At 45.8% G+C, this 27083-nt stretch overlaps 2 protein-coding genes across 3 annotated transcripts in view; both read left to right on the top strand.

Moving 5' to 3' along the window:
• The window catches only part of POLR1B (RNA polymerase I subunit B), a 30350-nt gene extending 17114 nt beyond the window's left edge, over positions 1-13236 (top strand). The window contains exons 11-15 of the mRNA XM_080814309.1: positions 3678-3848; positions 4830-4986; positions 8754-8950; positions 9753-10006; positions 11100-13236. Of these exons, the coding sequence (XP_080670435.1) occupies positions 3678-3848; positions 4830-4986; positions 8754-8950; positions 9753-10006; positions 11100-11982 (1662 nt within the window). The 3' untranslated portion in view covers positions 11983-13236. The remainder of the gene's footprint in view (positions 1-3677; positions 3849-4829; positions 4987-8753; positions 8951-9752; positions 10007-11099) is intronic.
• A 7138-nt stretch (positions 13237-20374) lies between these two features.
• On the top strand, positions 20375-25152 carry CHCHD5 (coiled-coil-helix-coiled-coil-helix domain containing 5). 2 transcript variants are annotated; one of them, XM_080813134.1, is made up of 4 exons: positions 20375-20848; positions 21905-22045; positions 22135-22333; positions 24976-25152. In XM_080813134.1, coding segments are annotated over exons 1-4 (366 nt in total). In that variant the 5' UTR covers positions 20375-20846; the 3' UTR covers positions 25000-25152. The 2 variants fall into 2 exon arrangements, with proteins under 2 accessions (XP_080669260.1, XP_080669261.1); XM_080813135.1 differs by having other exon boundaries at positions 20830-20937.
• Positions 25153-27083: the final 1931 nt, after the last annotated feature.

The raw sequence follows: 27083 nt of genomic DNA, 5'->3' as shown, positions 1-27083 counted from the left end.
TTGTTATGTTTTGTTCCACGTTGTTTATCATTTGTATGCTCTATAAACAGGTACCTGGTTTTTTCTTCTAAACCATTTGAGGGTGGTATACAGATAAGACGCCTTTTCCACAAAGATTGCAGAGCATTCTTCCTGAGAACAAGGAATTTTTCTCCTCAATAACCACAGTATGCTTTTTTTTTTTTTAAGATTTTATTTATTTATTTGGCAGAGATCACAAGGAAGCAGAGCAGCAGGCAGAGAGAGAGGAGGAAGCAGGCTCCCCGCTGAGCAGAGAGCCCAATGTGGGGCTCGATCCCAGGACCCCGAGAATATGACCAGAGCCGAAGGCAGAGGCTTTAACCCACTTTAACCCAGGCACCCCACAGTACGCTTTTTAACTTCAGGGAAGGTCAGGGTTGTGGAATATGCCACTGTAACTCAGGTGATACCAGTTGTCTCAGGTCCTTTATGGTGTTTTCGCCATCCTGGGCTGGGCCCCGGGCCTCATCGTGTATTACATGTAGTTATCATGTTGCTTTCTTCTTCTTTACTCTGGAACAGTCCCTTAGCCTTTCAGGTCTTGACTTTAAAAAACAAAAAACAAAAAACTACAGGCCAGTTATTCGATATTCTTTCATTTATGTGGGCATGGAGCTTTCTGATGATGTGATTCAGGATATCCTTTCAAGAGGCACAGGAGGCTGGCCTGTCCCGCAGCTGGCTGTGTTAATTATGATCACTCTCAGGTTGTGGTCTCTAGGTTGACCCGCTGCGCCGTTACCAGTTTCTGTGTAATTAGTAACTTGTGGAGAGAGATTTGGAAGCTGCATGAAAGCCTTTGCCCTCATCAGATTTTCCCCCATGAGCTGGTGACTTCTTTGCAGAATTATTACTATTCTGGGGGCACCTGGGTGGCTCAATCGATTAAGTGTCTGCCTTCGGCTTGGGTTATGATCCCTGGGTCCTGGGATCGAGCCCCGCATTGGGCTCCCTGCTCCGCGGGGGGCCTGCTTCTTCCTCTCCCTCTCCCCCTTCTTGTGTTCCCTCTCTCGCTGTCTCTCTGTCAAGTGAGTGAATAAAATCTTTATAAAAAAAATTACTCTTCCGTTGAGGATTCTTTGCCGAGTTTGTTACTACTGTGATGGCTGCCAGATGGTTTCCTAACTCCACTGTTCCTTCGGCGTTTATGAGTTGCCATTCTGTAAGGTAGAGTTTCCCTTCTCCATTTGTTTTATTTATTCACATCAGCATTGATTTATAAGATGCTTGTTTCGTTTCATGAGCATTCCATTGCTGCTGCTCATTTTGATGCTCAAATTGGATCTGTTTCCGCCCTCTCCAGAAGTCCCTGTCCTTTGGTTTTGTTTATAAATTTACATAACAAAATTTACCATTATAACCATTTTAAGTTCCGTGCCATTAAGCACATTCATAGTGTTGTGCAACTATCACCCTGTCCATCTCCGGGAGGTTTTCGTCATCCCAGACTGAAACTGCCCATTCCGCAGGAGCTCCCCGTTTCCCCCTTCCCTAATTCTTGGGACCGCTCTTCCACTTTTCTTCGTGAACTTTGACTTTGCTAGGTCCCTCATGTCAGTGGAATCATACAATATTTGTCCATTTGTGTCTGGCTTATTGCACTTGGCATAATGTTTTCCAGATTCATCCATGTCGTAGCATGGGTCAGAATCACATTCCTATTTTATTTATTTTTTTAAAGTAGAAGCTTCTCTGAGCGTTTTTTTTTTTTCTTTTCTTTTTTTTTTTTTTTTTTAAGATTTTATTTATTTATTTGATAGAGAGAGACACAGTGAGAGAGGGAGCACAAGCAAGGGGAGTGGAAGAGGGAGAAGCAGGCTCCCCAATGAGCAGGGAGCCCGATCCCAGCGCGCTGGATCCCAGCATCCTAGGATCTTTACCTGAGCCGAAGGCAGACGCTTAACGACTGAGCACCCCAGGCATTCCTTTTTTAGACAGAAGAGTATCCCGTTGTATATACCACATTTTGTTGAGCCATTCATTCATTGGTGGACGCTTGGGTTGCTTCCACCGTTTGGCTGTTGTGAATACTGCCGCTATGAACCCGGGTGTCCAAGTACCTTTTCAAATCCTTGCTTTTAGTACTTTTGGGTGTCTGCCTCCCATCAGAACCATTGGATCATACAGTAATTCCGTGCTTCGTTCTTGGGTCTGTTTGGGGACAAATCTGTAATATTTTCCCTTAGGTGTGTACTGAGTGTATTATATTAATTTATTCCCGAATAATCATTATTCTCTAGTCATAGTGATGAATAATGAATCCTAAATTCCTGGAATAAATCTCACTTGGTCTTGGTGGATTTTTTTCTTCATTGACATGAGTATCTGCTTTATCAAAAGAATTAGAAAGTTTTCCTTTGTTTTCAGTGCCCTGGAACAGTTTGTGGAGCATTGGGTTATCTGGGTCTAAGTCTGCTAGAATTCCCCTCTGAAACCGTCTGACTAGTGCTTTCTTTGGAGGTAGTTTCTGGATACCTTTATTTCTAATATGGAAATTGATCATCTTTTAAAAGGTTTTCTACCTCTCTTGAGGTCTGTTTTGGTAAACTGCATTTTATCCATTTCATCTTGATGTCTTATAGGTATGCAGAGTATACCCATGATTTTAAAATTTAGTTTTAATGTTTTTTTCCTGCTATTATTTCCTACTCAGCATATTTGTGTTTGTGTCCCCTTTTTTTCTTATTTAGGTTAAGTGAGGGGTATTTGTTTTTTTTTTTTCTTTTTAAGAACCAAGAATTTTGATTTGTTTTGAACCTTTTTCAGTACCATACCTCATTAATTTCAGGTTCTATCTTTGTTAACTTGTAGGGGGTTTGTGTGTTTTTGTGTCTCTGTTGGCTTTTTTTTTTTTTTTTTTTAGCTTTTGCATTAAGGTTTTAACCCATCTATATTTTTTGATGACTTAATTGGCTGTGACTGCCCTTAAGTTCTGATGTATAGGTTTCATTATTTTTTCACATTTCTGTAATGTGGGTTCATATTTACCCAGGAGTTGATTAATAAAAGTTTTGTTATTTTTTAAATTCCAGGTGGAAGGGCCTTTTCATTGAGTACAGTTTATAGGTTTTTGTTTTGTTTTAAAGATTTTATGTATTTGACAGAAAGAGATATAGCGAGAGAGTGAACACAAGCAAGGGGAGTGGGAGAGGGAGAAGCAGGCTCCCCGCTGAGCAGGCAGCATGATGCAGGGCTTGATCCCAGGACCCTGGGATCGTGACCTGATCCGAAGGCAGAGGCTTAATGACTGAGCCACCCAGGCGCCCCCATTGAATAACGGGTTTAAAATAAAACCAGTAACGTACTACATTCTAGACATCAGAGGACAAACTTTTACTTAGTGTGTTTGTTCACACACACCTTCTTGGTTTACCTTTCCCTGAGTCTTCCCTATCACCAGTTTGTCACATAGTAGGGCTGCGCGCGCACCCTCCCCCCCCAGAAAGTAGGGCTTTTGCCAGCTCTGGATACTGGGTGAGTGGCATTCTATGCGGTGATGAGACTGGCAGGGCACTAGGTTGTTACTGGCATAACTAATTTCCTCATACTGCTTTTTATATTTGACCTCCTTTCCCATTCTGCCCACTTCCGGGGTGACAGGAGATAGATATAAAACACATCGCTCCTTAATTGAACTTTCTTTTTGTTGAAAACAGGTGTTGAGAGAAAAAAGAATTCCTCCCTGGATGGAAGTGGCCCTTATCCCCATGACAGGAAAACCAAGTCTGTACCCAGGATTGTTCCTGTTTACCACTCCTTGTAGACTGGTGCGTCCCGTGCAGAACTTGGAATTAGGCAAAGAAGAACTAATTGGAACTATGGAGCAGGTACATAGGGCATTGTGATTGGTGCCTGTGTGTGCTCGTGTAGTGTACAACTTTAGGAAACTTAATAACCACTGTGGTTTTTTTTTTTTTAACTTTTTAATGAAGATTTTATTTATTTATTTGAGAGACAGAACACAAGCATGGGGAGCAGCAGAGGGAGTGGGAGAAACAGGCTCTCCACCGAGCAGGGAGCCCGACGTGGGGCTTAATCTCAGGACCATGAGATCATGACCTGAGCCGAAGGCAGAGGCTTAACCCACTGAGCCACCCAGATGCCCCTAACCACTATTTTTAAAAAGTGTTATCAGGGTGCTTGGGTGGCTCAGTCCCACTCTTCATTTTGGTTCAGGTCATGGGATCGACCCCCGCGTCAGGCTTCCGTGTTCAATGGAAGTCAGCTTCAGATTCTCTCTCCCTCTCTCTCTGCCCCTCCCCCTGCTTGTGTGCTCTCTCTCTCTCTCAAAAAAAAAACAAACCAAAAAAAAACTTTTTAAAAAGTGTTGTCATTGTTTAGTAATGATTGGGCATTTGAAAGAAAATCAGAACTTACCTTCTGCCTCCTTTGTGAGCTCTCACACATCGAGAGAGAGGGTTAGTGGTCACATCACCTGCCTGCCCATCCTGCCCCGCTCCTTTGCACCTGGCTCTGCCTCAGGTGCTGAGGTGGGAACATTCCATCAGACTTATAATATTTGCCTACATCTTTGCAGTTGCAAAACTGTGAGCTTTGTGCTGCTTCAAAATCTTTCTTCCCATCCTTTACAGTTGGACCAGGGTGGATTTAGAATGAAAGGTGTCAGGCAAACAGTATTTCTGACCTGAAGCTTCCCTGTGCTTCCCAGTGGATCCCATCAGTGTTGCTGAGTGGGGAAGGTTTTCGTTCCAGTCTTTGAGTCCCAAACTCTGAGAGAGAGGGAGAGTTAATATGTTAGCTGTCAGTTACTCTGTGCCTTGAACTTTCTTGTCCTTCCTCTTTTGCAGATCTTCATGAACATTGCCATCTTTGAGGATGAGGTTTTGGCTGGAGTTACCACTCACCAGGAGCTCTTCCCTCACAGCCTGCTGAGTGTGATCGCCAACTTCATCCCTTTCTCCGATCACAACCAGAGTCCCCGGAACATGTACCAGTGCCAGATGGGTAAGATGGAGGGGAGAGTGGTGGTATTCACAAAGAAAGGCGCTTGTAACGTTTTCATTGTGAAACAATTTCAAACTCAGAGAAATGTTGTGAGCATGGCACAAAGAACTCCCATAAACCCTTTATGTAGATTCTGTTACCATGTGGTCTCATGTGTACCGTTTTCCATTTGGAGGTAAGCTGCAGACCTGATGCCTCTTCACCCTGAAGCATTTCATTGTTTATTTCCTACCAGTAAGGATGTCCCCTTGCATATTACAGAGCAAGGATTAACAATCAGGAAGTTTACCATTAATGTCATTATACTGCTTTATAGTCCTTACTCAGATTTTGACAGATCGTCCCAAAAACACAGTTTATGGCAGATTTTTTTCTATTTTTTTCTAGTCCGCGATCACACGTCACATTTAGTTGTTGAGTCTCTTTAGTCGTTTAAATTAGATCCTTAGCCTTTGTCATCTCTGACACTGATGTTTTTCAACAGAAAGGTCATTTTGTGGAATGTTGGTCGATTTGGATTTGTCTGAGATCTTGTGATTGGATTTTTGAAGAACACAAGCCGTCGTTTTTCCCCATATCTCACCACTGCCAATGCCCTGCCTGCCCACCCAGTGATTCCGGTTTCCACTGAGTGTCGTATCCCTTGAGCCTGGAATCCTTCCTTTAGTGCTTTTTTTTGGTAGTTTAGGTTGCTGGCTACAAATCCTCTTAGTTTTTATTCCTCTGGAAATGTCTCTATTTGATGTTCACCTGGAACTGGATGTATGATTCTGGTTAGACAGTTGTAGTTTTTCAGCACTTAAGAGATACAACTGGGTCTCTTCTTGTTCTTTGTCATTTGTGTTAGAAGTCAGTGGTTGTACGTGTCATCGTTTGCTTGTATGTAATGTGTTATTTTCTCCTGTCTGTAAGATTTTCTCTTCATATCTCATTGGTAGCTGATTGTGATATGCCCACATATGATGGTCTTTGTGCTTGGGATTTACTGGTCTTCTAAAATCTGTTTTAAAAGATGTCAAATTTTTACTTTTCTGCCATTATTTCTAGAAACCCTGCTTCTGCCCTATTCTCTCATACCTCCTCTGAGATTTCAGTATGTGTCATCTATGTTAAACCTTTTGATATTGCCCTGTAAGCCATGGGGTCTCTGTTCTTTTTTTTTTCTCTTCAGACTGGATCTTTTTTTTTTTTTTTTAAGATTTTATTTATTTATTTGACAGAGAGAGAGTACAAGCAGGGGGAACAGCAGAGGGAGAGGGAGAAGCAGGCTCTCTGTTGAGCAAGAAGCCCGATGCGGGGCTCGATCTCAGGACCCTGGGATCATGACCTGAGCCAAAGGCAAACGCTTAACCAACTGAGCCACCCAGGCGCCCACAGATTGGATCATTATCCTCATTATCCTTATGAGGATAATTATCCTCTCATTATCCTCACTGACTTTTTATTCTATTTCGGATATTTAATGTTTCAGTCCTTTGTTTCCATTTATTTTTTATAGTTTCTGTTTTCTCAGAGATTGTTGTCTTCTTTGTGAATTTTTTTCCTTTGTTTTTGAGCATAGTTGTAACAGGTCTTTAAAAACTGTTGTCTGCTAATTACAACATCTTTTTTTTTTTTAAAGATTTATTTATGTATTTTTTAGGAAGAGGGAGAAGCAGACTCCCTGCTGCAGGGAGCCTGACTTGAGGCTCGATCCCAGGACTTCGGGATCATGCCCAGAGCCACCCAGCTGCCCTGCTAATTCCAACATTGGGTCACCTCGGGATCAGTCTCCGTTGATAACATTTTTTTTTCTTGAGCATGGGTTATGTTTTCCTGTTTCTTTATATTTCTAGAACTATCGGATCATACCGGGAACGTTATGAATGATAGGTTTTAAGACTGGGTTCTATTATGTTCCTTTGAAGAGGATTGGTTTTTAGATTTAACTGATAGATAGCTGAACATAGCAGTTGAAGTATGTTCTTTTAGCCTTAGGTGGACTGCTTAGATCTGTCTCATGCATGCACAGCTCAGCCCACCGAGATCTGGACTCAGTTAATACGTAGAATTTAAGGCCCTCCCTTTCTGTTTCTTCCCTTTCTAAAATTTCCCCCCTGACTTTCCAGTTGCCATTGTATTCTGAACTTTATTCCTTGGCTCTTTAGGCCAGTAAAACTGTAGGTTTCTATTTGGGTTATAGCCACTTTGGTGACTGGACAGCCAGGCCAAAACAAACAAAAACATTAAAACCTGAAAAAGTAGTAGTTTACTCAGTCCCATTTCTTTTGTCCAAGTGTAAATTCTTCTCCAGTTCCTCACTGCTTCTGGTTACTCTCCAGTGCTTTCAGATTGTGTGTGTGTGTGTGTGTTTGTGTGCCCATATGGTGTTTTTGTTTTGTATTGTTCTGGATCTTATGTGTGGAGGGTGGTCTTGTAGGAGTAGCCTTCTATTACTGGAAGCCAGAAGTCTCCTTTTCTGTATTTTAAAATTCCATAGATATATATATATGTGTGTATATATATATATATATATATATATAGTCTTTTTTTTTTTTTTTAAAGATTTTATTTCTTTATTTGACAGACATAGATCACAAGTAGGCAGAGAGGCAGGCAGAGAGAGAGAGGGGAGGAAGCAGGCTCCCTGCTGAGCAGAGAGCCCGATGCGGGGCTCGATCCCAGGACCCTAGGATCATGACCTGAGCCGAAGGCAGAGGCTTTAACCCACTGAGCCACCCAGGCGCCCCTATATATATAGTCTTAAAAATCTTTTTGTTTCAGGGACGCCTGGGTGGCTCAGTTGGTTAAGCAGCTGCCTTCGGCTCAGGTCATGATCCCAGCGTCCTGGGATCGAGTCCCACATCGGGCTCCTTGCTTGGCGGGGAGCCTGCTTCTCCCTCTGCCTCTGCCTGTGCTCACGCTCTCTCTCTCTCCCTCTCTCTCTCTGACAAATAAATAAATAAAATCTTAAAAAAAAAAAAAGAAATAAAAATCTTTTTGTTTCAAATTGATTCTCTATAATATAAAGTAGAAAGAAGTCTTACTTCCCTACCCTGGGAATTAACAAATATTGATTTATAATATAATTATAAATAATTATAATTATAATTAAAAATATAATTATAAAATTATGAAATAATTAACAAATATTGACATTTTGCTCTGTGTAAGAAAGTAATCATATAATAGTTACTATCCCGTTTTCACCCCTTCCCTTCCCCCACTAGTAATACCTTATATTTATATATATCCTTTATTATCTTTTTTTATGCTTTTCTTATATCATACATGTGTTCATAAACTAGGTATGGAGTCGTCTGGGATGTGATACAAATATACATAAATCATATAATATTAAATGTCATTCTGTGCTTTTTCCCACTCAGTGTTGTCTTCACGGTCTGGTTACATAGCTACATGTGGTTCTGCTTCATTTTGATGCTGTGTATTAGTCTATAGTGAGCAGAAGCACCATGATTAATTTATTCATTCCCCTATGATGAATGTTTTGTTTCCTATTTTATTTTATTTTTTAAAATATTTTATTTGTTTGAGCGAGAGAGTGAGGCAGAGCGCAAGAGTGGCGTGAGAGGCAGAGAGAGAAGCAGACACCCCACTGAGCCGGGAGTCTGGCGCATGGCTGGATCCCAGGACTCTGAGATCATGACCTGAGCTGAAGGCAAACGCTTAAGTGACTGAGCTACCCAGGCACCCCTCCAATTTTATATATGACCTTTATAATCAGGGGGAAAAAAGATGCTGAAGTTTTTTTCCCCCCTTTGTAGGGAAGCAAACCATGGGCTTTCCACTTCTCACTTACCAAGCTCGATCAGATAATAAACTGTATCGTCTTCAGACTCCACAAAGCCCTTTAGTGAGACCATATATGTATGATTATTATGACATGGATAACTATCCAATTGGGACAAATGCCATCGTTGCTGTTATTTCTTACACTGGCTACGATATGGAAGATGCCATGGTAAGTTCTCCCAGGAGATGTCATTCCATTCCTTTTACTTTTTAACTTTTTTGTTTACTGTGTTTCTACATCCTGGCGCGCGAGTGTTCTGTTAAATGATTAATTGCTAGTCTCCATGAAAGTGGCAAGCCCTAAGGGATATTCACTAAATATTCAGATATGCATGTATGGTGCATATTTGAGTGCATAGTATAAGGTGTTGAATGAGTATAGTCTTGGATATATCTACCTTTTATATTTATGCATGATTGGGTTTAAAGCCATAGTGTAGATGGTTTGGAAAATGTGTTTTGTTTTGTAAAGATTTTATTTGAGAGAGAGGGCACAAGCCGGGGGAGGGGCAAAGGGAGAGGGAGAAGCAGACTCCCTGCTGAGCAGGGAGCCCAATGTGGGGCTTGATCCCAGGACCCTGAGATCACAACCAGTTAAGCAGATGCTTAACTGACTGAGCCACATAGGTGCTCCAGAAAATCTGGAGTTTTTATTTTATTTTTTTAAGATTATTTATTTGTTAGAGAGAAAGAGAGAGTGCACAAGCAGGCAGAGTAGCAGGCAGAGGCAGAGAGAGAAGCAGGCTCCCCACTGAGTAAGGAGCCCGATGCAGGACTTGATTCCAGGACCCAGGGATCATGACCTGAACCAAAGGCAGATGCTCAACCAACTGAGCCACCCAGGGATCCCTGGAGTTTTCAAAATAGAATGCCAGTTATCCTAAATCATGTATTTTAATTCTAACCATTTTTATTGTGAAAATCCCCATTTGGCCTCAGTCTCTTAAATTAACGATTCTTTGACCTCGTAGATCGTGAACAAGGCCTCCTGGGAACGAGGCTTTGCCCATGGAAGTGTCTACAAGTCTGAGTTCATAGATCTGTCTGAGAAAATTAAACAAGGAGATGATAGTCTGGTGTTTGGAGTCAAACCTGGTGACCCACGGGTTCTGCAGAAGTTAGATGATGATGGCTTACCATTCATCGGAGCCCAGCTACAGTATGGAGACCCATATTATGGCTACCTGAACCTCAACACCGGGGAAAGCTTTGTGATGTACTATAAGTAAGTTTGGGTACCCAGTGCTATTTTTTTTAAAGGCTGTTTCTCAGTGAAGTTGCTGAGGTCAGTGAAATTTACCTTGTAAGAGGCAAATTTTGGAGAAGATACAAGTGGTAGCTCCCTGACTTGACTTAGTTGTAACTGAATTGGCATTTCTTTCTTTTTTTTTTTTTTAAAGATTGTTTATTTATTTATTTGACAGAGATCACAAGTAGGCAGAGAGGCAGGGGGAGAGGGAGGCAGGCTCCCTGCTGAGCAGAGAGCCCGATGGTAGGCTCGATCCCAGGACCCTGAGATCATGACCTGAGCCGAAGGGAGAGGCTTTAACCCACTGAGCCACCAAGGCGCCCCTGAACTGGCATTTCTTAAATGAGACAAAGTTCAGTGGCTGCTGGTCGGCCTTTGTTTTTCTGCTTCTCTTGTCAGTCTGTTAGGATTTGACAAGCTGCCTGTGACTTCTTTTAAAACTAGGCTACTCAAACTTAATCATCTCTCTCAGGATGTAGTTAGGGATTTTCCTAGCTAAAAATGTCACGTTCATGATGGCTCTTGCTAAAATTAAAAATGTTTAGCTTATTTTACATCTCTGAAATGGTTTCAGCTGTAGGTCTTTTTTTTTTTTTTTTTTTTTTTTTTTTTTTAATATTTTATTTATTTATTTGTCAGAGAGAGAGAGAAGGAGAGAGAGCGAGCGAGCAAAGGCAGACAGAGTGGCAGGCAGAGGCAGAGGGAGAAGCAGGTTCCCTGCTGAGCAAGGAGCCCGATGTGGGACTTGATCCCAGGACGCTGGGATCATGACCTGAGCCGAAGGCAGCCGCTTAACCAACTGAGCCACCCAGGCGTCCCAGCTGTAGGTCTTTGTAGGTGGTCTCTGTCACTGTTCTTTCGGGTGAGCAGAGTTGCGTAGCGAACAGAATCAGCAGCCCTGTTCACAAGTGTTTTTAGGGATACCAGCTCTCTTTGTGCTGGAGAAGAGATGTGAGAATAAGTTGTGCAGATATCCTTTATGAAGCATTAATTATGTCAGTTAAAACTTAGAGGTGTCTTTGTCAGCGTGAAGAGAATAGTTGGACCTTCCGTCTGCTTTTTTTCCTAGGAGTAAAGAAAATTGCATCGTGGATAACATCAAAGTGTGTAGTAATGACACCGGCAGTGGGAAGTTCAAGTGTATCTGCATCACGATGAGAGTCCCTCGGAACCCGACCATCGGAGACAAATTCGCCAGTCGCCACGGGCAGAAGGGCATCCTGAGCAGGCTGTGGCCAGTAGAGGACATGCCGTTCACCGAGAGCGGGATGGTCCCAGACATTCTGTTCAATCCTCACGGTTTTCCCTCCCGCATGACCATTGGGATGTTAATTGAAAGTATGGCAGGGAAGTCCGCTGCCCTGCACGGTCTCTGCCACGATGCGACACCCTTCACCTTTTCAGAGGAGAACTCGGCCTTGGAGTACTTCGGGGAGCTGTTAAAAGCCGGTGGCTACAACTTCTATGGCACCGAGAGGTTGTACAGCGGCATCAGTGGGCTAGAACTGGAAGCAGACATTTTCATAGGTGTGGTTTATTACCAGCGTTTGCGCCACATGGTCTCAGACAAGTTCCAGGTTAGGACCACGGGAGCCAGAGACAAAGTCACCAACCAGCCTATTGGGGGAAGGAATGTCCAGGGCGGAATCCGTTTTGGGGAAATGGAGCGGGATGCTCTTTTAGCTCATGGTACATCTTTTCTTCTGCATGACCGCCTCTTCAACTGTTCGGATCGCTCGGTAGCGCACGTGTGCGTTAAGTGTGGTAGTTTACTGTCTCCGCTGCTGGAGAAGCCACCCCCTTCCTGGTCCGCCACGCGCAACAGAAAGTACAACTGTACGTTGTGTGATCGAAGTGACACCATCGACACTGTTTCCGTGCCTTACGTTTTCCGGTATTTCGTAGCTGAACTGGCAGCCATGAACATTAAGGTGAAACTGGATGTCATTTAACTTGATGGCACCTTGCGGGTTAGGAGAACGATCAGATTAAAAAAACAAACTCTAACTTGGGCTCAGTGAAGAGATGACTCGGTTCCTCTGGAGTTTTTCTCAAGGGCATTCGGGTTTTCCACCAAGACCTGGCAACTAAGAATTCAGGATTTCTGAGTCTCATCAGAATAATAACTACTGAAGCTGATTTTCAGCGTATTTGTTCAAAAGTCCCATAAGCATCTTCTTTAAAAATGATACACGGATAAGTAGAAGGATATACAGGGAAGTCTTTGCAACCCCAGGGTCCCCGTACCCTACTTTCTCTGGGCAGTGACCGTCAAACATTTCTCTGTCTAGAACAAAGCAACCCAATACAAATAAAATGCAAGCCATATATTTCATTTTGTATTTGCTTATATCCACATTAAAGTAAAAACCAAAGGTACTTCTATTGAAGTGTAATTGTTAAACAAAATGGTGCATGTTTAACATGTACAATTGGACGGGTTTGAGCATATGCATACACCTGTGAAATGATCACTGCAATCAAGGTAAGGAACACCACCTCCAAAAGATTCCTCGTGCCCTTTGGGGGTGTGTGTGTGTGTGTGTGTTTGGTAAAAACACTGAATTTGACACCTAGCCTCTTAACAAATGTTTAGGTGTACAACAGAATATTGTTAACTACAGGCAGAACTCACTCATCTTGTATCAGTGGAGCTTTACACCCGTTCGACAGCAACTCCCTGTTTCCCTCCCACCAACTCCTGGTAGCCATCATTCTAGTCTGACTCTTTCAGATCCTGCATATAAGTGAGATCATGCAGTATTTGTGGTTCTGTGACAGGCTTATTTTACTTAGTATAATGGCCTTGAGGTTTATACATGTTGCACATGGCAGGATTTCCCTTTTTAGGGCTGAATAATATTCTGTTGTATGTATAGCACATTTTCTTTATTCATCTTTTTTAAGATTTTATTTATTTATTCGAGAGAGTGAGAGAAAGCACCAGCAATGGGGGGTTGGGGGGAAGAAGCAGGCTCTCTGCCAAACAGGGAGCCCAATGTGGGACTCGATCCTGGACCCTGGGATCATGACCTGACCTGAAGGCAGACACTCAACCGACTGAGCCACCCAGGCGCCCCTCTTTGTTCCTCTCTTGATGGAGATTTAGGTTGCTTCCATATCTTAGAAATAATGTTCATATGCTATATTTTATTTAATGTAAAAGAGCCAAAATGCCATTTCCACGTGTAATAAATACAATTTATGGAGATAGTTTACATTGTTTTTCCATACTAATCTCTAAAATCCAGTGGCTGTTTTTCTGTGTACAATATTTCATTGTTTGGACGTATTGTTCCCTGCTGGGGTGTCTTTGGGCAGTTTCATTCTTTGGGCACTATAAATGCTGCTGGCGGTAGATGACTTTGTATTCATTTGTGAATACATGCTCTTTGATGTTAAACTTTACTAAGATAATTCTTGAGTCTGGCTTTAGGTGTCTCTTACTAATGATAAGGCAGATAGAGCTAGACTGAGAAAACTAGTATATCCTGGCCTTGCTTCATTAAACTGTTGGGAAAAAGAAATAAGGAAAAATGCCTCAAATCTATGGGCTGATACTTGCACTACTGTTAGCAGACTCCCAGATGAACTTTACCACCCCATTCCAATCTCTATCTCACAAGCCCATAGCTGAGGTATGTGGTTCCAAGTCTCCCAATTTTCTTAGGAGTGCTAAAAATGGTAACAAATAAAGTTTGTTTTAACTTTTGTTTTTTATTTAAATTCCAGTTAATATATAGTGTAATATGAGTTTTAGGAGTAGAATTTAGAGATTCATCACTTCCATGTACCATGCAGTGCTCATCATAAGTGCCCTCCTTAACCCCCTTCACCCACTTCCCCCTTCCCCCTGGCCACCTCCCTTCCAGCAACCCTGTTTGTTCTCTAGAGTTAAGAGTCTTTTATGGTTTGCTTCTCTTCCTCCTGTCCCTCGCTGTGTTGATCTGTTTTATTTCTTAAATTCCACACCAGAGTAAAATATGTCTTATCTCTTATTTGCTTAGCTTTTTTAAATTTATAGATTCACAAAATTGACATTGGGACAATTCCCAGAGTTTAGTCCTGTTTCACCAGTTTTACATGCACTCCTTTGTGTATGTGTATATAGTTCAGATCAGTCATACCATGTGTAGATTTTTTTTTTTTAAGATTTTATTTATTTATTTGTCAGAGAGAGAGAGAGTACAGGCAGAGGCAGAGGGAGAAGCAGGCTCCCTGCCGAGCAAAGAGCCGGATGCGGGACTCGATCCCAGGATGCTGGGATCGTGACCCGAGCCAAAGGCAGCCGCCCAACCGACTGAGCCACCCAGGTGTCCCTACCACGTGTAGATTGATGTAACGAACATAATCAAGACACAGGACTACAAACCATAAGTGATGTTAATCATAGGAAACAAACATGAGATTGCTGGAGGGGAATGGGGTGGAGGGATGGGGTAGGTGGGTGATAGACATTAAGGAGGAAAAGTGATATAATGAACACTGGGTATTATATAAGACTGATGAATCACTGATCTCTGCCTCTGAAAGTAATAATATACCATATGTTAATTGAATTTACATGGAAAAAAAAAAAAAGACAACTATTCCACACCTCAAGGCTCAGCCATGTTTTTTTCCCTTTATAGCTGTCCCCAACCCTATCCCCCATCTTTAACCCCTGGCAACCACTGATCTATTCTCCATCTCTATAATTTTGTTATTTCAAGGATATATAAATAGAATCATACAGTAGTGACCTTTTGAAATTGGCCTTTTCCACTCTGCAGTTCCCCTGAGATCCACTCAGTTTCCTGCATGCGTCAGTAACTTATTCCTTCTTACTGCCACTCAGCACTCCATGAGAGCGCACAGTTTTTACTTTATCATTGGGTTTGGTTTTTGGTAGATCATGCTTTTGGTGTCATGTCTTAAGAACTCTTCAAGCCCAGGGGCACCTGTGTGGCTCAGTGGGTTAAAGCCTCTGCCTTCAGCTCAGGTCATGATCTCAGGGTCCTGATATCGAACCCCGCATCGGGCTCTCTGCTCAGCAGGGAGCCTGCTTCCTCATCTCTCTCTGCCTGCCTCTCTGCCTACTTGGGATCTCTGTCAAATAAATAAATAAATCTTAAAAAAAAAAAAAAAAGAACTCTTCAAGCCCAAAGATTTTATATATTCTAAGCGTTTATAATTTTATGCTGTACATTTAAATCAATGATCCATGTATCCCTTTTGAGTTTCTTTTTTTTTTTTTTTAAAGAATTTATTTATTTATTTGGCAGAGAGAGATCACAAGTAGACAGAGAGAGAGAGAGAGAGAGAGAGAGAGAGAGAGGAGGAAGCAGGCTCCCCGCCGAGCAGAGAGCCCGACGCGGGACTCGATCCCAGGACCCTGAGATCATGACCTGAGCCGAAGGCAGAGGCTTAACCCACTGAGCCACCCAGGTGCCCCATGAGTTTCTTTTTTTAAAAGATTTGTCCATTTATTAGAGTGCGTGAGTGGAGGGGGTGAGGACAGGCAGACAGAATCTCGAGCAGACCCTGCTGAGCGGGGAGCCTGACAACACAGGAATCAATTGCAGAACACTGAGATCACCACCTGAGCAGAAATCAAGAGTTGGACTCCCAACTGACTTAATCACCCAAGTGCCCCTTGAGTGATTTTTCTTTAAGGTGTGAGGTTCAGCTCAAGATTCCTTTTTTTTTTTTTTTTTTGGCCAGAGGACTGGATATATTATGTATCTCTTTGAATGCTATATTGGTATAACACAAATCAGTGTATGCAGTGAATGGATACAAGTGTAGACAAGATACATATTTATACAAATGGAATTGTTGTTGTGAAACAAATGTCTTCAAGGAAGGATGGAGCTGTATGTAAAACTGAATGTTACTTATGTCTATGAAAGGAATATTGGATAACATTAATATTTTAAGGAAATAAATATAAAATTGAATGATGGGTTATTATCCAAATAGTATATGGGTAGATTAAAAACTGCAGTAAAATAGGGCTGTCAGTTTCTGTATTGTTTATAAAAGTGAGTTTCCTAATGAAAGAACAGAACTATACACAAGATGGAATAAGTAAGTTGTCCCTGTTAAGAATGCCGATACAACAAAAATGAATTGCCCCACTGTGGTCCTTGAAATGAACCGGTTTTATTTAATGGACACTCCATACACCCAAGTGGTTGTAACAGGTACTGCAAGATGTATTATAAGAACAGATGTTTCAAGTATGTGTGGTACTTCTTTTGATGGGAAGAAGTGTTCCTGTTGAGCAGATCCACAGTGAGGACGGTGCCAACAGGCTGAGTACCTCTGTGGGACCCAGCAGGCACCAACCCCGCACTGCCATGTAGGGGAGACAGCACAGGCTGCGGGGAAGAGCCTACAGCACTGATGGAAGAGCTGGTCCGGGCAGGCTTCCCGCAGGCTGTCCACACTGCCCGCCCCCTCTGACCCGCGAGTCCCAGTAAGCCTTTTCAACTGCAGGCGTTACAATGATATAGGGTGCAGCCTGGGGCAAAGGGATATAGGCAGAAGCGTCCCCTGGAGTTTTGGCGTTGGTGTCCTTGTAAGAGGAGAGCACACAGAGAAGGTGATGTGAGTGGAGGCAGAGATGGGAGTAATGTGTCTACCAGCCAAGGAATGCCAAGGACTGCCTGTAACCACCGGAAGGTGGGGAACAGGCATGGAACAGATTCTCCTTCAGAGCCTCCAGCAGGAATCTGCTGCCAGCACCTTGATTTTGGACTTCCGGCTTCCTGAACGGTAAAAATGCATGTCTGTTCTTTTAAGCTACCCAACCTGTGGCAGTTTGTTACAGCAACCTCAGAAAGCCAATCCCACTGAGGCTCAGCTCCCTACGGAGCACATACTTGTGTGGTTCTAAATGTGTGATGCCTCCGTGTGGACAGAAGGTAATACAGAGACTGGTGAAGAGGCCCAGATTGGCTGTAAGGGAAACAAACCACTTAATTAACCTTTCCCACACTTTCTTTTCCTTCTCAAGTAGAGCCGTGTTCTAGCTGAAACATCAAATACCACTTCTTGGAGGCAAAGCCAAGAAGTGAGGACATTGTCCTCTATCTGGGACCAGTTTCTGCACATTTCCCTTTCAGCCTATGGCCCCCAACCTCCAAGGACCTGGAAGAGATCAGCACTGGGATCTACTCATCAGCGGCAGCATCTGAATCTGCATCTCTTAAACCTCAAACCCCGTGAACCTAGAGTGGATGAGGAAGGTACATGCAGTGCTGAGGAGGTGGCCAGGCCCACTGGAACCCCAGCCCCAGGCAGCTGCCCATTGCGGGAGGAAAGGAATTGCCCTGGGTCAGTGGTCAAGGTCTTGCTTAAGACCCGTTCCCAGGGGGCAGAACAGAGCCGAGCAGACCTCACCATGAGGGCACCACACCCTGTTCTGCTGCCTCACACCCATCATCACGTAGGAAGATTGTGTGTCAGTTTCTCTAGGACAGAGCCATGGCCTTGACCTCCCAAGCCCTCCCTCGCCCAGCACCAGAGGGAAGACAGCACACTTAATCCAGGCCTGTGTGGATAGCATGGCAGGAACCAACACGTGGATCCTTTGCCAAGCCTCACCCGCCCCTGCCTAGACTAACAAACGGGTGGAATCCAGAAGCAGGAGGCAAGGACGGGATGCACTGCAGTTCCCAGGAATCCTAAGGCTTTGAGCTCTTGGGGAATAGATCTGGGAGGCAAAGGATCCAGGAGACACTAGTGAGAAAATGGAAGTTAAGCTTCAAGCAAAGTGTTCATTTTGCTCACTTTTTTTTTTTTTTAAACTAAGGAGCTTAATAAGGAGAAAAAAATAAGTCAGGAGGTGGGAGACCCCCTCCAAGTCACAGTATATTGTTTCCTCTTAACAATTTTCTGTGCCACTGTTTCCAGAGGAGGGGTGGTCCTGAAGCTCTAGGTCACTAGCCCCTGGCTAGTGACAACAGATGTAATGTGGCTGGAAAAGCACGTTCACTGTTGTCCTCAGCTTGGAGATTTTACATGTATTGGGCTCGTCAGGATTTGCCTCCCACCCATCATATCCTATAAACTTAAGACCAAGAGGGAGCACTTCTAGAAAAGAAAAACCCAGGAGATGAAGGTGGCAGTGAAGCCACCTGAGGGGAGAGGAGCCCTCAGGACTCCAGGAGACCCTGTCCTAGTCAACATGCTCTTCTCATAACACCATTAGGAAATCACCGACACACCCAGGCACCATCCCTTCCTGCCACATGGCCCCTTCAGGGGATCAAGGGTCAGGACTCACGCTGTTGTACCTCACAAATCATCCGGTCAAAGTTGTGTCTGTTGCCATTTGTGGCGGCTCTCAGTCTAGCCAGGGATCGAAGCACTGGACAACTCCCTCCGGATCCCATTCTACAAGTGCACCCTCCCATCCAACCCCCCGTCACACTCCCTGCCCTTCATCAGATCTGACATGCCCCACCTGGAGGACTATATGCTCCGTGAAGCACACGGACAAATATCACATGACCTCACATATGTGCAATCTAAGTTGAACTCGTGGAAACAGAATGGTGGTTGGCAGGCCTGGGGTGTGGGGGAAATGAGGAGATGTTGGTCAAAGGGTATAAACTCTATTAAGTAAGTCCTGGACCTAATGTATAGCATCAGTTAATACTAACATATTGTATACTTGACATTTGCTAAGAGATTGGATCTCAAATGTCCTCATCACACATTAAAAATGTTAACTATGTGAACTGATGGGTATTACTGTGGTAATCATTTCACAATATCTATGTATACCAAAACATCACACTGTATACCCTTTTTTAGCAGTGTGAATTTTGGTCTTTTACTCCCCGCTGGGGAAAGTTCCTGGCACACAGACAGCACTTAATAAGTATCATACAAGCCATACGAGTGGCTCTCATTTTATCCTCACGCTATCCTGCAAGCAGATGGTTTCATTCATTCCATTATTACTCTGCCAGACCCCATGCTATGGAGGGGATCCAGCGGTGACATGAGACAGATACAAGGCCCCTTTCCTTGTGGGTCTTGAAGTAGGCAGAAAATATGCAAACAAATACAGTAACAAATTCTGATAAGGCTAGAAAGGGAAAGTACACAGTGCTCAACACCATGTGCTCACCAAGTGTCATTTCAGTCTGCTCACAAGGGCATCCTTAAGCAGCTGTTACAGAGGAAACTGAAACCCAGAGAGCAGATTCTGTCCAAGATCTCGGATTCAAACCCAGGTCTGCTTCACTCCATAAGCCCACCTTGCATTTGATCCCTAGAGAGGAAGTTGGTCAGACTCTTGAGCTACAGGCCAAAAACAACCTAGAAGCTTAGAAGCGCAAGGGTCACACTTCCCGGTGGTGGTGGGGGGATGCTGTCTCCTCTTGGGGTCTTAATCATACCTATTAATGAGCTCACATGTTTGAACCCCTTCCCTTGAGGGAGCACGTTACAGGGAATTTGAGGTAAGACTCATGAAGTGGAAAGGACAGGTTAAGATTTCACTTTCCCAGGAGAGAAAAATATGAGGATTCAGTCCACATTTGAAGCCAAAGTGTTCTCTGCCACTGAGGGTGTTCCCTGCCCCTCTTCTCCCATTAAAAATACACTTGGAAGTTTTTGCAAGAAAGAATAGGAGGCCTTGGGCAAAAAGCTTTTCTTCGGTGCACACAGCTCCAAACCTACTCCTATCATCCAAGGCAGGTTCGGATGGTCAGTGGGACAATCATGTGTCCAGGGCCAACCAGAGCAGCTCACGGTAACAGTCTCCCGTAACAGCGCTCATTTCTCCAGAAATTCTGAGGGTCCAGGCTCTGCCCTAACTGTTCACATGCACTATGCCCTATGTAAAGGACCTCACCGTCATCCTCCCCATTTACAGATGAGCACACCCATACTCCAAGTAGCCGTCACTTGCTCACAAATAGCTCTTGCTCCTCGACACTATCATGAAGATCATTTTATGTTCATTTTGGCTGGAGTCTGGGAAGACATCCACATATTTGATGGCTGGGCTGATGCTTAGTCTCCCTCTGATCTCGGGATACTCGCACCCACCCTCACAGGTGGGAAAACGTACCCCCGGGTCTCACACTGGAGGACAGACCAATAGGTGGAAATGATACCCCTCCAGGAGGAATTAGAATTACACATGCCCATAATCGCGTGGAGCCAATATTAACATTGAAGTCCAGCCTGGCCCCAGGGCTTATGCCAAGAAGGGGGCCTGGTCTGAGTCCCCCAGGCCGATGGCAGATCCACGCCGGCTGGTCCCACTCTTGCGGTGACCCCCTTCCCGCGGCTCGGCGCGCGCGCGCACGCACCACCATCCGCAGAGGACCGGGAGCGCCTGCGCAAGACGGAAGGTGGCACTGCGGCGGTAGGCGTCAGGCTCCCAGTCCCCGCGCCCAGGAGTCCGCAGCCACGGCGTCCAACCTGGCCACCAACAGCACCACGTTGAGTGGCCAGAGCAGCCGCTCGCCCCAGCTCCCCGCGGGTGGCTAGGAAAGAAGCACGCAGGCGGCGTCTCTCCCGTATTTCCGGCGCGGCCACGGCAAGGCGGATGTAGAAAGCGCAGAGCCACCGAGCCGCAGAGCGGCCCGCGACGGCTGCGCAGGCGCCGCCAATACAGGCGGGGCCGGAAGGAGAGACAGAGCGCCGCCATGACAGGTTGGGCCTAAAGGGAATAGAATGGGCCGCTTGCCGGCTCTGCGACCGGAAAAAACGAGGCAAGGACAGCCGAGTTGGGCGCCGCCATGACAACCGGACCGGAAAAGGCGGAGCTCTCCTCCCGGACTGATTTCCTACCCGCACCGGCCTGGAGATGTGAGTAGCGGGAGCGCCTCCCCTGGATCTGCCGCCGCACCCCCTCTCTTCCCGTGATCTGGACCTGGGCCAGCACTCCGGGAGGAAGGGTTGGCGTCTTTGTTCCTCGAAGATACGACCCTTAGGATTCAGCGCAGTCCGTTACAAGTCTCGTCCCTCCGCGTGTCTAGGTCCCGCCCCCTGAGCGTTTAGGCCCCGCACCTCTTCTTCGGGTAACTGGGAACTTGTCAGGTCCACCCTTAACACCCACCCAATCGCTGTCCCTAGGACCCCAGGCACGGTCCACCACCTTGCAACCCTAGGACTGCAGAATTGTCATGGCACCTCTGCGATTCTTAGACCCGTTCTTAGAGCTCCGGGTTCATCCCCCTAAGTCACCAAACCATACCTTTTGAACCTTCGGATCTGCGCATCATCGCAGACCTCGCCTGTAGCGCCCACAGACTTGTTCCCAGACCACCGGTCCCGCTCTAGATTTCCAGATCTTGTTCTCGAGCTTACTTGTAGGAACATCCAGATCTATCCCAGAGCTCCAGCCTCACCCAGTGCTTCCACATCATGCTCCTAGAACTCTGAGGCCCACCCCGGGCTTCAAGTCTCACCTCCAGTACCTCTGTCCTCAGACTTAATCGTTAAGACTCTGGTCAATGGACCCTTCCCCAGGACCCAAGACCTTACCACTTGGACTTCTGAACCTCTTTTTAGGACTTCCGAACCCCTTTATGGCTCCCAGGTTTTCTCCTATAACTCAAGATCTTACTTCTAAGGCCCTATCGAGGGATGCCTGAAGGACCCCAAGGCATCCCTTTGAATGATTAGACTTTTTTGGGAAAAGATCTCCACCATCTTCCCAGAAGCCCCCACCCTGTTCCACAGTCCCCAGGGCTCATGCTTTCCCTCCCCCTCCATCTCCCTGGCTCTATCCCAGGATACCTTCAGACTCCTAGATCTGCCCAAGATACCTACTGTTGTTCCCCGATCCATCCCCCTACTGAGATCAGAACTCTCTTTCTGGTCTGTTGCCTGAAATTACCCTCAGCCCACCATGTACTACAGGCAGGCGGCCCTGGAGGTCACGGCTCGCTACTGTGGCCGGGAGCTGGAGCAATATGGCCAGTGTGTGGTGGCCAAGCCTGAGTCATGGCAGCGGGACTGTCACCACCTTAAGATGAGTATTGCTCAATGCACATCCTCCCAGTGAGTGTGGGCAAGAATGGGACGGGGTGGGGGGTGGGGGCGGGCAGTGGAGTGGAAGTGTGAATGCTTGAAATGCCCTTCCTCCGCAGCCCAATCATCCGTCAGATCCGCCAGGCCTGTGCTGAACCTTTTGAGGCCTTTGAGGAATGCCTTCGGCAGAATGAGGCAGCTGTGGGCAACTGTGCAGAGCACATGCGCCGCTTCCTGCAGTGTGCTGAGCAGGTGCAGCCGCCGCGCTCATCCTCAACTGTGGAGGTGAAGCCGCCGCAATCACCCTCAACTGTGGAGGTGAGATGGGAGCAGGGACTCGTCACTACTCACCCCCTTTGTCCTTGTAGTTGCTCAAAATAAAGACCTGGGAGTTATCCTCAGCCCCCCTGCCATAGGCCTGCGTGAGCATCTGGGATCCAGAACATGATCACCTCTTGCCCCTTCCCACAGCCCCTCCTTCAGTCCAGACCCCTCTCTGACCTCTCCACCTCCAGAATCCCTGCCCCAGCCTTTTCCCTGACTCTCTGAATCCCCTCTCACTTGCCCTCCACACAGTGGCCAGAGAGAGCATTTAGAAACTGAAAACTCATCCCGGTACATATTTGCTTAGATCTCTTCAATAGCTTCCCATTCACTCTAAGAACAAAATCCAGGTCCTTGCTTGTTCTCTGTGTTCTTCTCTGGGCTGACCTCATCCACCTCCTTCCTTACCTGCTCTCTTGTTCCCTTCCTCACTACCTCTCTGCTGTACTCGGTGAGGGGATGAGGAGCGAGCAAATGAGTCTTACTCTCTTTAATGATGTGTACAGTACATAAACAGATTTCATGGATGGCTGCAATTTTTCAAAGCTTTCTTAAAAGATTGCTTGGGGAGGCTGCCTGGGTGGTGGCTCAGATGTTTGGGCATCTGCCTTCAGCTCTGGTCATGATCCCCAGGTCCTGGGATCAAGTCCCACATTGCGGTCCCTGCTCGGTGGGGAGCCTGCTTCCCCCTCTGCCTCTGTGTGTGTGTGTCTCTTATGAATGAATAAATAAGATCTTAAAAAAAAAAAAAAGATGTCATTAAAGACCGCTTGGGGAGCAGTAGTAAAAATGAAATTGAGAAATGCTCCTTGAGAAGTTAACCGCCTCCCCTCACTGGACTGTGCCCTCCTAAGGCAAAAGTCACATGTTGAACCACCTCCCTCTTAACGTTCTCTCATTTGAGTCTCTGTGTTCTGTATTACCGCTTTCAGTCCATTCTCTGTGATCGTCCCAGAGCAGTCCCAGAGGAAATCTGACCATATTCTGCTTCACTTATTTATTTTATTTTATTTATTTTTTTTTGAGAGAGAAAGTGCGAGTGGAGAGAGGGGTAGAGAGAGCAAAAGAGAGGGAATCCTAAGCAGGCCCCACACTGACTCGGGGCTTGTTCTCAAAACCCTGAGATCATGACCTGAGCCCAAATCAAGAGTCGGTGCACGCTTAATCAACTGAGCCACCCAGACACCCCATGTCCTGTTTCACTTGAAAACCTTTCGGTTAAGTGTCTGCCTTCAACTCAAGTCATCATCCCGGGACCCTGGGATTGAGCCCCAGGTCGGGGTCCCTGCTGGGCGAGGAGCCTGCTTCTCCCTCTGCCTGCTGCTCCCCCTGCTTGTGTGCTCTCTATGTCAAATAAATAAGTAAGATCTTTAAAAAAAAAAAAGAAAAAAAAAGCTTTCCGTGGCTTCTCACTTCCATCCGCCAAATCTAAATTCCAGCACAGCCTATAGGGCCCCCGCCCATCCCGCTCCCTACTTTTTACATCATACTCTGTTCCAGCCATAGTGAGCCTGCAGTTACTCAGGTGCATTTCTCTCCTGCTGGCAGACTTTTATCCAGCTATTTCCTTCTGCCTGGACTGTCCTTCCCGGGCCACCTGGCTACTTGCTATTCTGGCTTATATATCGCTGCATCTGAAAACATCCCCAGCTGGCGCATCCCCATCTCCAGGCTCCCAGGGTGTCTGAGCTCCCTCCATCATGGCTTGTATCTCACTGCCTTGTAACTGCTTCATTCCCATTGGCTGTCTCAGAGGGCTTCTTGGCTAAATATGGGGGAGATGCCCTTCTACCAGGCCCTGTAGTCCTTGTTTTGTTTTAATAAGGCAGTAATAAGTGAAAGGTTCAGGCACTAGGAGTGGACACCAGCAGGAAGGACTTTTATTTATTTATTTTTTAAGATTTTATTTATTGGGATACCTGGGTAGCTCAGTGGGTTAAGCCTCTTCCTTAGGCTCAGGTCATGATCTCAGGGTCCTGGGATTGAGCCCCGAATCAGGCTCTCTGCTCAGCAGGGAGTCTGCTTTCCCCTCTCTCTCTGCCTGCCTCTCTGCCTACTTGTGATCTCCCTCTACCTCTCTGTCAAATAAATAAATAAAATCCTAAAAAAAAAAAAGAAAAGATTTTATTTATTTATTTGACACAGAGAGAGAGAGAGAGATCACAAGTAGGCAGAGTAGGCATGGCTCGTCATTCCTGCCCTGGTTAAGCAGTCAGCCTCTCCCTGGTCTTCCTGTGGCCATCCTGCCCCTAAATCAGCTCTCCTCTGGCAGCCAGAGGACCTTGTAAAAATGGAAATGAGATCATATCTCTTCCTTTACAGCCTTGTTGTGGTTCCTGAGTGCACTCAGAGTGATTACCACCACACCTGCTTCCTCTATTGCCCTGTAACAATGCTAGGACACAGCAGATGCTCAGTAAATACAGCAAATGGTGACTTCTCTGCTCCCAGTGACAGTTCACTGTGTCAGATGTGTTCACATGACAGATGGCCAAGGTCATCACCTGATACCTTCTCCCTCCAGACTCTGGACTTGGCAAAGGCAGCCTCTGCTGTGTCTACATAATCTCCCCAGTGGTGGCCCCAGGACCAGGCACAAAAGAGGTGTAGTAGATGGTCATGTTTTTTTCCCACAGGCAAAGCCACTTCCTGTCTCCTGAGGACTCTGAACCATGGAAAAACTGGACATGAGTGACTGGCTCCTTGATGCCCCCAGCCCTGAGGAGTGGCCAGGTGGAATCCTGAGGGGCCTGGACGTGAGTCTGGCTTCTCTGGATAGCAGGACTCACAATAAATAAAGACTCTGTATACCAGGCTTTGCCTTCTGCCTTCAGCAGCTGAGGGGGAAACCCTGCTCCTCTGTTCCCCAGCTTCATACCGTGTGCCAAGAAAGGGCCTGCTCACCAGAGTTAAGATGACCCCTGTTCCCTCTGCCAACAGCCACGTCCAGTCTCCTGCTGCACAGATGTGGGAAAGGCTCTTTCTCCCATCCACTCCAGCGTTTACCCAGTCTTTACGGAGCATTTCCTTGAAGCGTAGGGGGCAATAATAACACACTTCTTTTCCTCCTGAGTTTTGAAGCAGTTGTGTGATAGACACGGGCACTAGACAGTGGGAATGAAAATACTGGCTTTATTATCAAGAACAGTGAAACCAAAGGGTATGGTTTAACATGTGCTGTCCTGGACTTCTGTTCTGTCTTGGTTTGTGTCCTTCCAGAATTCAACCCTGAGAGTTAGAGTGCAGATAGTATATTTGGAATGTGATTCCAGAAACATTTGGAGGTGAGTGGAGAGGTGAGACAGAGGAAGGCAGCCGACAAAAGGTGCGTTATCAAGCTAGTTACCACAGTGGACAATGGACTCAATCTAGGGGGCAAGGGGGTTGGGGTATAGATCACCAACTGCCCGTCTGTCATCAGGGGCAGTTGTCGTGGGCACTGATGATCTTGCACTCCTTCCTGCCCTGTGTGTGTTCCTGTGCCCTGCCATCAAACAGGCCCTGAGTGGAGAGTAGCCAGGAATCAAGTGAGCAGCGTTCAGCGCCCAGAAGAGGGCTGAGTGGATCTGGGCAGGGACCAGCAGGGGCTGCTGCAGCTTCTCAGTTTCTCCTCAGAAGTACATATTCTGTGAGCTCAGCTGGTTGAGCATGAGCTCCCCAGCGGGGGCAGGTCCTAAAGGGCAGAGGGCAGACAGGACTGATGGGGGAGAGAGATCCTGGTGTGCCCCGCTGAGTGTGCCCAGTGCCTGCACCCAGATTCACCATTCAGACAAGCCACTTCCCCCTGGAGGTGACCCAAACTTCCAGAAATTAGAAGTGACTGGCCAGTGCTGATAAATTGGCCACTGGAAGCCCAAGGCTTGTGCTCTGGCTTAGAAAAATGAGCCAGGGTGTCTCCTGGGGATTTGATCTTTAAGACGAAGTTGTCAGTTTGCTTGGGAGCAGTCAGGGTTGCCAGAGCTGCCAAAAGCCATGGGGTGCAAACCAGAGAAAACCCAGGTAGAGAAAGGAATGTGATCGTTCTTGTGGTTCCTGAACGGGCTGCTTGGATCCTGATGGCTTTCTGTCCCCAGCTTTAGCTTCCTTGGGCTATGGATTGGGTCCTCGGAACATTTTGTATGTTTTCAGCCAAACCCACTTTGCTTGAGTGGGGTTCTGCTCCATGTAATTATAAGGAGGGTAACAAGGGGGCGCCTGGGTGGCTCAGTTGGTTAAGTGCCGGATCCTTGATTTTGGCTTAGGTCATCATCATCTGGGTCGTGGGATCAAGCCCCATGCCAGGCTCCCTGTTCAGTGGGGATTCTGCTTGAAATTCTCGCCCTCCCTCTGCCCTTCCCCCTTCTCTCTCAATTAAATAAAAAATGAAAGAAGTGATAAGAACAAACAAAACAGGTTGATTAATCTTTTCACAGAATTTTTTGGGGAATATTTTATTTATTTGAGAGAGTGGGTAAGAGAGCATGAGAGGGGAGGAGGTCAGTGAAAGAAGCAGACCATGGAGCTGGGAGCCCGATGCGGGACTTGATCCCAGGACTCCAGGATCATGACCTGAGCCGAAGGCAGTCGGCCAACCAGCTGAGCACCCAGGTGCCCCTCTTCACAGAATTTACTTTTGGCTTTACTGGTGTTCTTTGCATATTTGTTTTTAATTTATCTTCTTTACCTTTTTTGGGTTTAATTTTTTTTTCTTTTTGAAATGAATGTTTAGCTCAATGATTCTTAGCCTTTTTTCTTTTCTAATGTA

Source organism: Martes martes (assembly GCF_963455335.1).
Source record: "Martes martes genome assembly, chromosome: 9".
Lineage (NCBI taxonomy): Eukaryota > Metazoa > Chordata > Mammalia > Carnivora > Mustelidae > Martes > Martes martes.
This window is presented reverse-complemented; position numbering and strand designations above follow the sequence as displayed.